At 40.0% G+C, this 12,817-nt stretch overlaps 1 protein-coding gene across 2 annotated transcripts; it reads right to left on the minus strand.

Annotated features, from left to right (window-relative positions):
- Positions 1-44: 44 nt before the first annotated feature.
- LOC106571348 (elongation of very long chain fatty acids protein 7) lies at positions 45-7,714 on the minus strand. Of its 2 annotated transcripts, none has more exons than XM_014144312.2 (8): positions 7,436-7,714; positions 5,015-5,098; positions 4,470-4,660; positions 2,728-2,808; positions 2,244-2,300; positions 2,021-2,126; positions 1,769-1,905; positions 45-1,386 (listed from the first exon to the last, which is right to left on the minus strand). In XM_014144312.2, exons 2-8 carry the CDS (start codon positions 5,076-5,078, stop codon positions 1,042-1,044), a joined length of 981 nt encoding a protein of 326 aa, XP_013999787.1. In that variant the 5' UTR covers positions 5,079-5,098; positions 7,436-7,714; the 3' UTR covers positions 45-1,041. The 2 variants fall into 2 exon arrangements, with proteins under 2 accessions (XP_013999787.1, XP_013999780.1); XM_014144305.2 differs by having other exon boundaries at positions 7,485-7,579.
- Between the last annotated feature and the right edge of the window lie 5,103 nt (positions 7,715-12,817).

Raw genomic sequence — 12,817 nt, forward strand, 5'->3', positions numbered from 1 at the left:
ACGTAAAGATTAAATGAACATTAATAAATGACTTGGCCAATATATGTAGGTGAAAATAATTTATTTCAACATAAAAGCAGATTGTTCTTTTGAACAATATTGTAGCGACCTCATCAAGCGGTTTGGACCTCCTGGCGTGATGGTGTTGGCTTGACAGTCGCGGGACTCGGATTCTAGTCCCGGTCGGGGCCACCCACCCGAATTCGCTACAATATTGAGCAAGTTGCTTAAAAATACACAGTATTTGTTATTAACTGCAGTAGTAAAATAATCGCTTCATTCAGACAATATTGTTCTGTTCTCATTCACCATGGGCACAAAGGAAATGCCCATTTCTGGTCAGCTCCTTCAATAACACTAAAAGCCCAGACAGCCTTCAAAGCCTGCTGTACATTTTACCTTGAAACGGCAACATAAAAAAGACAAATGTATATATACACACACATTGTGAACATTAAATTAACACAAAAGACATCAAGTACGATCCCTTGGCATACTATAAGCAATAAAGCATTTCAGGAAGTGCATTTCGCCTACTACAAACTGACTGTCATATGACTAGACTAAAAGCTCAAATCAGTGAAATGTATGCCACTGATTCCAGGGCTTCAGGTTCTACCAGAGCAGCTTTAAGACAATTCATATGCTCTGTTTGCGCCAGACATTTCAAGCATCATCACCTTGTTTAAAACAATACTCAAAAGCCTGTTCCCAGGCACATTATATTACAGCACCATTTACATTTGTAACTGGAAGAAAATGGTATGTGCAGTGGTCCCTATAACTACATTTCTGAACAAAAGTCATGGTCACATTGCAGCACTAACTCAACCACCTATAGCCAAACAGAACATATGATTCTATTCAATAACAGTGACAAGACAAAGTTGTAAGCACATAAAAAAATAACAGTTGGAACCAATTAAAACAGGGAATACGCTCTGAAATGGTGGAAGTGTAACAAAAAGGAGACTTGGATGTAAAATACAGCCCTGGAAGTTGGTAATTGAGCTCGTCAACTAAAACCTGAGGTTGCATCGTTTACTTTTCCTTCTTGTGAAGGCCATTGCCATGGTGAAAGCCGTTTGCGACCCTGTTGGTTGTGCCATAAAAGATGCCGTTGGTTGCCTCCTTGGCGACCCCGTTGGAATGGTGAACACCATTGGCATGGTGAGCACCGTTGCCATTCTGGAGAGCCTTGCTGTTCTGCGCAACCTTGGGCAGCCTCTTTCCCTTTGTGTATGCGTGGTACCAGAAGTTGAGGAAGAGAACCAGGAAGATCAGTCCGTAGAGACCAACAATGTAGAGAAGAACCGGGAACTTGTAGGGGCAGTCCTTCATGAAGACGAACTGGCCAATGTGGACAGTCACCATCACAAACTGAACCTAGAGAAATAGGAAACATGATTAAGATATTATATGGTGACTAAACCACTACAATGCAGATGTACAGGTCTTAAAATGGGCAGCATTGAGGAAACCATTTTACTTAAAGTAAAAATGTGGATGCTTCATCCAGCTTTGTTTCTTAAATTGTTTATCCTCAGTGCTTGAGCTCACCACAGCAGAGTACCAGCACCTCAAATGTTCTACTGCTTGAGCTCCTGTTCCTCTTCTAGAATATTAGCTCAAACAAATGGTACTACTATGGAGCTCCTGCATTTGACTATAAAACAGTACCGGCACTCATTCTATTTCAGTCTAAGTCATGCACTTGTCCTCAATACAATGAATGAACACGGGGCACACTATACAAGTATTAGCATACCAACTGGATGGTGGTCATGTATTTCTTCCACCACAGGTACTTCTGATAGGCAGGCCCCATAGCACACACAGCATAGTAGGAGTACATGAGGACATGGACACAGCAGTTCAACATGGCATGGAAGGTTCCCATACCACCTGGTTTAAAAAAAATACATTATATGATTTCAAAAATGGCAACAGATGACCTTGCATAATGTTAGGTCATTACCAACTCAGATTCACAAGTTCCATTTCAAGTCTCTTACTCTACCTGCTGAAAACTTGACTCCAAACCACCAAGTGAAAGGCATGATGGAGTGATGAAAGACATGAAGGAATGTCACCTGGCTGGTCTTTTTGCGGAGGACGAAGAAGATCTGAGAAGAAAATAATAAATGTCTTTCATATAGTTGTGTTGTAATAGCAGGTTTAATTGATAAAAATGTTCTACTTGACTACAGTTGTACAACTCAACAGGATAGAATAGTACTTACTGTGTCCAACATTTCAATAAACTTTGAGAAGTAGTAGAGCCAGCAGGTCCATGCCATCTGAGGGGGCAACAGTCAAACATCAGCCTCCAGGGGGCAACAGTCAAACATCAGCCTCCAGGGGGCAACAGTCAAACATCAGCCTCCAGGGGGCAACAGTCAAACATCAGCCTCCAGGGGGCAACAGTCAAACATCAGCCTCCAGGGGGCAACAGTCAAACATCAGCCTCCAGGGGGCAACAGTCAAACATCAGCCTCCAGGGGGCAACAGTCAAACATTAGCCTCCAGGGGGCAACAGTCAAACATTAGCCTCCAGGGGGCAACAGTGAAACATTAGCCTCCAGGGGGCAACAGTCAAACATTAGCCTCCAGGGGGCAACAGTCAAACATTAGCCTCCAGGGGGCAACAGTCAAACATTGCCACCGAATTCAGTGATACAGGAGTATTAATATTCAAAGAGTATTTTGTGTGTGAAAGTAGCTTACCCGGACAGCCAGAGGATTGCTGGAGTAGTCAACAAGGTCACAACGGTAGGAGTAACCATTGGCCCAACCGGACATCAGATACTAACAAACAAGTTAATGTTAGTCAAAATTGAAAAAAACCATGAGAAAAACAAAAACAGATATCCCACCTTACAAAGCACCTCATGTAAAAGTCACACCTGTGTTATTGCAAGTAACCACCAGCAGATGGCAGCATAGCAGTAAAAATAAACCCATTATATTCCTCATGACTGAAAACTTAAAGGCCCAGTGCAGTCAAAAATCTGTGTGTGCATCTCGCCACACAGTAGGCAGGTTTCCATTAACCCAGGTTTATTCGCAAACAAATAATTGTAACATGTAACGGAAACGGCAGATATAGGAGACATTTTCTTAAGGGTGACAACACTTATCCGTTCGACAGGGGTGGATTTTTCTTCTGTCTAACGAGTGCAGCAGAGCTAGATCTGTGACATGAGAATTATTACGAAAAGTCAAAAAGTCAATTAATGCATTCTATCCATGCAGACTTTCACAGGTTACCCGAAGAATTAGATAGGTGGGAGGGCATACAAGCTGTCGACAATTTATTAATACAAGATTTGCCTAAATCGTCATGGAAACGCTTCAACCACTACATTTTTACTCAACACTTTATTTTATGTCCAGCAGTTTTTGAAAGACAAGATGTTTAAAATGGAAATGCACCCTAGCAGGCAATTGTCACCCACCCACTTGGGAGCCAGGCCCAGGCAATAGTCATGGGGTTTTCCCCACAAAAGGGCTTTTTATTACAGACAGAAATATTCCTCAATTTCATCAGCTGTCCAGGTGGCTGTCTCAGATGATTCCACAGGTGAATAAGCCGGATGTGGAGGTCCTGGGCTGGCGTGATTGTAAGGCCGGTTGGAAATACTGACAAATTCTCTAAAACAACTTGAGGCAGCTTATGGTAGAGAAATTAACATTAAATTCTCTGGCAACAGCTCTGGTATTTTTTTTATTGCACCTTTATTTGGTAGACATTCCTACAGTCAGCAAGCCAATTGCATGCTGTGGCATTGTGTTGGGACATTGTGCATCTTTGGCATTGTGTTGTGCGACAAAATTGCACATTTTAGAGCGGCCTTTTATTGTCTCCAGAACAAAGTGCACCTGTGTATTGACAATGCAATTTAATCAGCTTCTTGATGTGTCACACCTGTCAGGTGGATGGATTATCTTGGCAAAGTAGAAATGTTCACTAACAGGGAAGTAAACAAATTTGTGAACAAAATTTGAGAGAAATATCCAGCTGTATCCAGCTGTGATTGGGAGTCCCATAGGGCGGTGCACAATTGGCCCAGCATCGTCCGGGTTTGGCCATCATTGTAAATAAGAATTTGTTCTTAACTGACTTGCCTAGCTAAATAAAGGTTAAATGAAAATATTTAAAATAAAACACAGCTCATGGGACCAACATTACCTGTTGCGTTTATATTTTTGTTTTGTTTGTTAATAGACCATTAAGAAAGAGTGCCAAACCGCTCTGCCAATAACAGCTTCAGTTTCAAGCTCTCTACTCAGAATTCTAGAGAAATTGCTCTTTGCTAAGCTGTTTGCTTTAAATAGAAATACAAAATAAAATCACAGTAAGGTACTTAATTGTTACCCCGAAAATTATTTGATTTTGAAATAAAAACAGCTGCATTGGACTTAAGTTTAAAGTTATGGTGGCCAGTCGATTTCTGAAGTGCACCCACCTCATAGATCATGTAGATGGAGAAGCCCACTATACTGAAATTGTAGACGATCATGGCGTTTTTGAGGTCAAAGGGCTTGCGGTTCTCCATCAGCCAAGGGCCCAGCGTCGTGACAAAGTAGATGTAGGCGATTACAATGAGAGTCTGGGGCATCGGCGATGCCATTAGGGGCCAGTCCTCTGTCCTGGGATCTGAGTGGACAAAATAAAACATTATTCCTGAGTGTAACGTGACAAGCCAGGGATCCTGTTCAAATACTTCAAGTAATCACTAAATCTGACATAAGGGCTCATTACATTACACCTGTCCTGTTGTGGACACCCATCCAACTGTGTTAGATCAGTTAATGCCTCAAGGAAGGGCAGGAAAGATTTAGAATGGATGGAGATTATTTTTTTTAAACAACTTAATTTCCTCAGTCTTGGGTATCCCTAATAGACACGATACAGAAATTAAGACCTGAACTGATAATTGAATCAACTTTCTACATCAATAAATATTTGCATAACGCCGTTTCGAAATTACAACAACTTGTGTAGACTTACCAGCCAGTTTAAGCCATTCATCATAGAGCAAGACTACTCTGGAGGGCAGCAAGTCGAAAGCCATTACTGTTCTTGTTGCACCTCCTATAAAAGAAATGGGATACAATTCAGAAGTGCAATCCCAAAATTCAGAGCCCCATATCAGTTCACAGAATAGGTTTTTACAGCAAAGTAACATGCACAATTAAAATACAAAAAACTTCACATTCCAGCTTTTTATTTTTCAGTAAAAAGTTAGATTACCCTTAGCAAAAAAAAAAGACTGCAGTAGAAGTGCAGTAACTGACTAGACTGTGGTAATTTGGGTGCATCAATTGCATAATAGCATCAGTTGCAAAATTACTCCAGTCAATTTTTTATTTTGGACACAGTAATTGCAGATTTTTTTTATTTAACTAGGCAAGTCAGTTTAGAACAAATTCTTTTTTACACTGACGGCCAACGCTGGGCCAATTGTGCGCCACCCTATGGGACTCTCAATCACAGATGTGATGAAGCCTGGATTTCAACCAGGTACTGCAGTGACGCCTCCTGCACTGAGATGCAGTGTCTTCAACCACTGCGTCACTCGGAAGCCCAAAATACTTCAATTATATCTTTGAAACAAGGTGGATGGGTCAAATTCCAGTCCTAGACATTCTCCTATGGCTCTTGAAAATCATCCTCAGCTAGCGCCACTACGTTTTTTCATTGTTGCCACTCTGATCAGTGACTGATTTAGACCTGGGACACCAGGTGGGTGCAACTAATTATCAGGTAGAACAGAAGCTGTCAGGATCCGGACCTTGTAGGGTAAGCATTGAATACACCTGCCCTATGGTTTACCCAGTTAGGCTACAAGTCAAGTCAGTTGTATTGAGCTTTACAAGTGGGATATTACAAAAACGTAATATCAGTTAAGCATATACTGTTAATCAACATTGCCATTACACACTCCAAATAACATTGAAGTTTACCTTTATAATTACTCAACACATCTACCCAGACAACCAAAGAATGCAATCTATGCCTGGGCCCAAACTCAGAATGCCAGTAACGTTTACACAAGGTTTGTCCGTCATCATAACCCAGCCTGGTCTCAGAGCATTTCGTATTATTCTGTATGTAAAGCCGTAACACTCCATTTAGTATGATATGTTTGGTATGCTTACATAGATGTTACGGGAGGGTGGATGGCTGGGCATCAGTTGAGGCTGCTTAGGGAGGACGGCTCATAATGTCTGGAAGGGAGTCAATGGAATGTTATCAAATACATGGTTTCCATGTGGTTGATATCACTCTAGACATTATGAGCCGTCCTCCCTTTAGCAGCCTCCACTGGTGGGCATATACCACAAACGTCTAGCGAAAGATTGCGAGGTGGAATTGCATCATGGACAACTTCAGCATTTTATCAACTTTCTAACTACTTATGTTAACTAGCCCTTCACCTAACCTTAACCCCAAGCTTCGCTCACGAGGGGGTGTGGTATATGGGCAATATACCACAGCTTGGGGCTGTTCTTAAGCACAACGCAATGCGGAGTGCCTGGATACAGACATTAGCCGTGGTATATTAGCCAAACACCACAAATCCCGAGGTGCCTTATTGCTATTATATATTGGTTAACGTAATTAAAACTACAAATAATTTGTCATACACGTCGTATATGGTGTGATATACCATGGCTTTTAGCCTATCAGCACTCAAACCACCCAGTTTATAATTAGTAACATATCATACAAAATGGATGGATATCCACAAATTATATACCATACAAATCTTAACATATCTTACCAAATGAGGTTGCTCAGATTTACGTACATAATATTACAAAATGCTCTGAGACCAGGTTGCATAACCACCGCAATACAATACTCTAGTCTGGGAATGTGTCTAGTTGTTTAAAGAGGGTTCTCCATTATAAGCAGGTTATGTTTACTTTGAACATGAAATACCACGCCGTCGGGGGAAATCTCAGAACCACACCGGCTCTCCATTATTAGGCTAATCAAAATATATACGTTTGGGTTAATTACTTCAAATGTCAAAAAGTTAGACTAAACCACAAAACGTTTTTCTGGAGAAGTGGAAGAATTAAGGTTCAATTAGTCTAATATTTCACTAGCCTAAACTTTAACGCGTAAATAGCCTAGCGGTTAGTGTTGGGACAGTAATTTAAAGGTTGATAGATCGAATCCCCGAGTTGACAAGGTCAAAAATCTGTCGTTCTGTCCCTGAACAAGGTAGTTAAACCACTGTTCCTAGGCCGTCATTTTAAATAAGAATTAGTTAACTGACTTGCCTAGTTAAAATAAATATTTAGGCCTACCTCATTGTACTGGAACTTTAAAAAGTTAAGAACTGAAAAGTGAATCACCTAAAATGAGGCAAAACCGGTAAAATTCAACGATGAAGAGAAATGAGTGAGACCCAATAACCTGTTTGACGAAGATGGCGTTTCCCTTCCCTCTTCTATCTGGTACACACCTGTCGCTGCCCGGCCTGGCTCGAATGACTCGCCTGTTGGTGATGCACCGTTCTTATCCACCCACTGCAGGTGTCTCCTCCCACATTTTGGCAGAGCGGGGCTCCGGACGAAACTAATCCAACAATGCCCGAAACCATGCCACTTCGCTGATTGGTGCTTTCTGTTTGACGAAGTTCCAAGACAATCCCATAGAGAGCAATGGAGAATTAATGAAACATTATATGCAGTGTGTAAATACATCACATTTTATTTGCCACATGTACAAAATACAAACAGGAGTAGACTTTACAGTGAAATGCTTATTTACGAGCCATTTCCCAACAATCGTACATAGCATCGTAAGTTTGTGTTACTATCTATATACAGGAGTAGCGGTACTACTTCACTGACTTTGTTGTCCTCATGGGGAAATGTTGTTGCAGTGTCATGTACACGTTTAAAGTGGCGTTTAAATACAAGACAAATTGGCAATACAACTTTCATAACAGTTACATACCAATAAAACGAGACTAGCCTGCTGGCCTTACTGAGTCGATAGGAACATTAGGAGGGATATCACACCTGGCACAAATAGTCTAATTCTGTTTTTCCTGCCGAGGGGTACCCTATACCTGCGCCCAGAGGGGAGTAGTTCAAAGTCCGGTTACATGGGGTGGCTTGGGTCTAAAATGATTTTGAGAGCCTTGCGGAGGGCCCTGACCTTATAGATCTCATCCAGGCCTGTATGTTTGACTCCAAGTACCTTGCTTGCTGTGGTGATAATCCTTCTCAGCATATTTCTCTGGCTGACAGTGGCATTGCCAAACCAACAAACAATACAAAAAGTTAAAATACTCCCAGTGAAAGATTTGTAAAACAGAGTCAGTATAGTACAATTAATATTAAAAGATCCCAGCTTTTTGAGAAAGTACAGTCTCTGTTGACTCTTTTTGAAGATCAGGTCTGTACATTTACTCCACGGAAGCTTATTGTCCAAGACGACACCCAGATATTTGTATTCCTCTACAATCTATGGAGTCAATGTGCACAGGTACGAGGTAGTTGAGATAATTAAGGTATTATGTAGATCTAGGTATGGGTAAAAGTAACAATCAGAATACATAAACACTGTGTGTGGGGGTAGAGTTGTAACAGAATGTCTTTAGGGACAACAAAATTATTAGGAAGATATATAAGCATCAACAATATCCATGCATCATCAATAGCCTGTCAATTGACTTAGAAAATGATTTATTTTACCATCATCCTCAATTGATTTAGAAAATGATACAGAAAGTTAGTGTATCAGCATCATTGATATCAATAAACATAATCACCAAATAGCGATATAAAAAGTAACTATATTTAACCAGGTAGCCTATGCAAGTCAGTTAAGAACAAATTCTTATTTACAATGACGGCCTTTTCCCTGAACAGTGCCTTGTTCAGGGAAAAACGACAGGTTTTTACCTTGTCAGCCCAGGGATTCAATCCAGCAAGTTCTCAGTCACTGGCCCAATGCTCTAACCACTAGGCTACCTGGCACCCCAATAAACACAATAGCTCTATGCATAACTACTTCAAAATAAAGTAAATAAAGAAAAAAATACTATTCTGTGAATCTGTAGTTATCAAGTCATAGTTTTTATTCTCTGTAGTAAGGGAATCCCGTTCCTCACATTAAGTAGGCTAAAGGTTCAGATTCAATACCATGCTTTGCACAAATACTAAAATAACAAGTACATATTTGGGGGAATGTTGTCAAACTTGAGCTGTAAAGTTGTTGCAGGAATGTCAAACAAAGATCTCATAGTAGCCTAAACGAATACTTGAAAACATACTTAGAGCAGAATTGAGAAGGGATACATGCATATTATGCAGCACAATGCCCTCAATGCTGTAGGACATTTCACTCCAAAACCAAAGTTTGTCAGATGTTTTCAGGGAGTACACATACACAAGCATTCATGGGAGTGCACATACCGTCAAATGTAAAATAACACAGAATATAGAGAGAAGACATTCAATCACGTGTAATTTACTTAAAGTATCAAGTCCTAACACAGACGACTGGGGTAAAGCGTACTGTACAGTCAATCTCATTATGAGAAATTAAGGGAATGTTTAGAAAATGTAGAGCAAATATACATTCACCGAAAGGGATTATTATAATATTTTAACCAAAATTATACTAAAACGAATTGATCATTTATGTTTCAATATACCTTGAATCAGAAACATTCACAATGGAAATAAACAACAGTATCCTCATGGCAAAGTTATGCATGTTCAGTGTGTCAAGCAGAGGAATAGTAACAATAGTAACCTGACAGGTATCTTACTCACTAACAGTGTACAACTTCCTTCTTCATTCTTTACCTCTGACTTCATCATTCCTCCGTTCACATCTGGGAGTGTCAACATTACAACAAAGAAATGCATAAGGAACAAGCCAAGTACCCAGCAACTATCAATCATTGTCAAAATGTTTTCTTACTGTTCGATCTTAATTGCTAGACTTAAAAAGTACCACAATGTGTCCTAAGCTATAATCATATTTTAAAGACACAATGAAACACCCACTCTGGCCATTTTGTTTTACTTTTCCTGTTGGAAAAACAATATCCCAAGTATAAATGCAGTAATGTTGTCGTAGGCCTCCCCTGTCCCCCTTGCTTGAGGAACAATAGAGGACAAAAGAGGTAAGGCCCACCCCCCCCTTCTTGTTCCACATCATACCTGGACCACCTATTGAGATGTGCCTTTTTGTTAAGTAAATCAGGTGTTAAATGAGATGAAAAGGAGACTGGAATGCGTCTTTAAAGGGAATGATGATTAGTCAAAAGTATCTGAATAATAATATGGGCATCAAATCGGTCACATACACGTGTTTAGCAGATGTTATTGCAGGTGTAGCGAAATGCATGGAACAGTTTCAATGGCATATTTGGCTCAGTGGCAACTAGGGTAAATGGCAGTGCCACACCCTATAACTCAACTCTCACCTAACAAGCTCTTCTGGGTTACACTGACAACCAGGCAGTGTGATGAGGAGCTACTAGTCTACCGACTAACTGTATGTAAATTCATAACATACCTATGACATCTATCATGTCCTAAACACCATTCCCACTTCCTGGACAGTCAGCAGTAATCTCATTTGTAGGAAGTCATCTCTGCTTGCGTTTATTATTGGTAACAAATTTAAAAAAACAGACAATGTGAAAAGGAATGTTCTCACTAAAGCCGCTAGATCAAAATATAAAACGCAAAACTTATCTAAAGCACAATATGCTGAACAATTCTCAATAGACACCACAATATTGTAGTTTGACATGAATACTTAGTATCTCAATCAATATACTGTATCTATATGTTACACAAAAATGTGTTTAACTTTCATACTTACACCCCCCTTTCTTTGACTTAGATAGACATGTCCTGCCAGTGGGAGTCCAAGATAGAGGCACTTGGAGATATTCTCTCACACACACACACACACACACACACACACACACACACACACACACACACACACACACACACTTTGTTATATTGTTCACCATTACACTTTCAGTGATTCATTCACAGATTAGACGAAGTACGATGGCTAACGACTCCAGTTCTGCTGTGTTAGCTTGCTCGGGAAGTTGTAGCAAGGCTGTTACTCCAGGTTTCTTTCAAAACACAGGGACAAACATAACATGTCACTGAAGATCCAGTACCATTCCTATCATCTCTTTTCTAAAACAAACATTGACTGTTCTTTTTTACAGATATAAATTGTGTCAAACTGTTCTTGCTCATATCAGTTATTTCATTAAAGCTGGCGTTGGTCTCTTTGCCTTCGTCAGAGGAAAGAATCTCTGACACATGAGTTTTAAGAAAATAATCGTTACGAGCAAGAGCAGTGTGCGGGTTTCTCTTCTTTGAAGTTATCACATTATTCCTACTCACCTGCAATGAAAACTCAGATAAAGGGGTACCCCAGGGTTTGATTCTGGAGCCACTATTGTTTACACTGTATATACACACACAATTTGAAATACTGTGAAAAAATGTTTATGAATGTCTATGCTGATGATACAGTATTGTACTCTGTAAACCAAGCCTTGTCACATTTGACGTCTGATTTCCAAGCGCTACAGAAGTCACTCTTGGACCTTAAATCTGTACTTAATGCAACAACAACAAAAAATCCATGCTATTATCTCGGTCCCATAAATGACTTACTGTTTGGGGTTTAGGCTGGGTTTCTGTATTGCACGTTGACATCTGCTGGTGTAAAAAGGGCTTCATAAATACATTTGATTGACATTACTCGCCTGAACAGAACACACATTGAACGAGTTCCCTCTTATGAATATCTTGGTATCTGGCTAGATAATAAGTTGGCATTTTAAAAACGCATGTTACTGAGCTGGTAAAGAAGTTGAAGATCAACATTTTATTATTTTACAGAAATAGAGCAAGGTGTCCAGGCCACTTTTATGTCTGTTTTAGATTAGAGGGATATAATCTCCATGGACGCAGCAGCTTCCACACTTTGACCACTAGATGCTGTTTTACATTGTGCCCTTAAATTCATTACTGGTGATTATTTTAGAACCCACCCTGGTCTATTATAGCAAAATGTGGGTTGGTCCTCTGTCTGTAGAGCAGCATTCCCTTCTGTTTTTTTTACAAAGCGCTCCTGTAGAACCTTCCGATGTATCTGACAACATTGGTCAAGGTCACAACGATAGAATACAAGAGCACAAGATTTGATAGTGCTAGAGGTTCCAAGGGTGGCATCTGATTTAGGGAGAGACTCCTTTTCGTTTTTATGCTCCACAGATATGTTGTAAAGGAGGCTCAGGCTTGAATGCCTGGTTCCCTTTAGGGAATTCACAGCATTAGTAGGGGATGCTCCATGTAAAGATTGGGTTGATTGTTTAGGATCATGTTTTGTAATTTGGTATTATATTTATATTTTTATTGTGCTGGGCTCAATTGAAAAAGAGAATTGGTCTCAATATGAACACTAATAAACCTAAATAATTCCCCCCCTCTGCTGTTAAAAACATATGATAACTAGAACTTTACATTTTAGCTGAGCTTTGATGCATGTAATGGGATTGACAGTTTCCCATTCCCTTCACTTCACTTTCTCTGTCTTATTTCCTTTGTCCTGTTGTCTGTATGTGGTGTCTTGAATGACACAGGTGGCACATCACATTTGTCATTTTCTGAGAAAGAAAATGTGTGATAGGTGGCATGAAATATATAGGGGTAATAATCAGATGACAAAAGAGACCACTGCATAACATTCAGGAAAGTGGACTGTTCCTTATATGCTTCCATCAATAAACTA

Source organism: Salmo salar, chromosome ssa01 (genome assembly GCF_905237065.1).
Source record: "Salmo salar chromosome ssa01, Ssal_v3.1, whole genome shotgun sequence".
NCBI classification, from domain to species: Eukaryota; Metazoa; Chordata; class Actinopteri; order Salmoniformes; family Salmonidae; genus Salmo; species Salmo salar.

What these genes read in the sequence shown, in the direction of transcription:
- LOC106571348 (XM_014144312.2), bottom strand. Translation starts at nt 5,078, where the DNA reads ATGGCTTTCGACTTGCTGCCCTCCAGAGTAGTCTTGCTCTATGATGAA. An exon ending in TGGAGTCAAGTTTTCAGCAG is followed by an intron (nt 1,906 to 2,020) that starts GTAGAGTAAGAG and finishes TTTTTAAACCAG; the next exon opens with GTGGTATGGGAACCTTCCAT. An exon ending in ACATGACCACCATCCAGTTG is followed by an intron (nt 1,387 to 1,768) that starts GTATGCTAATAC and finishes CTATTTCTCTAG; the next exon opens with GTTCAGTTTGTGATGGTGAC.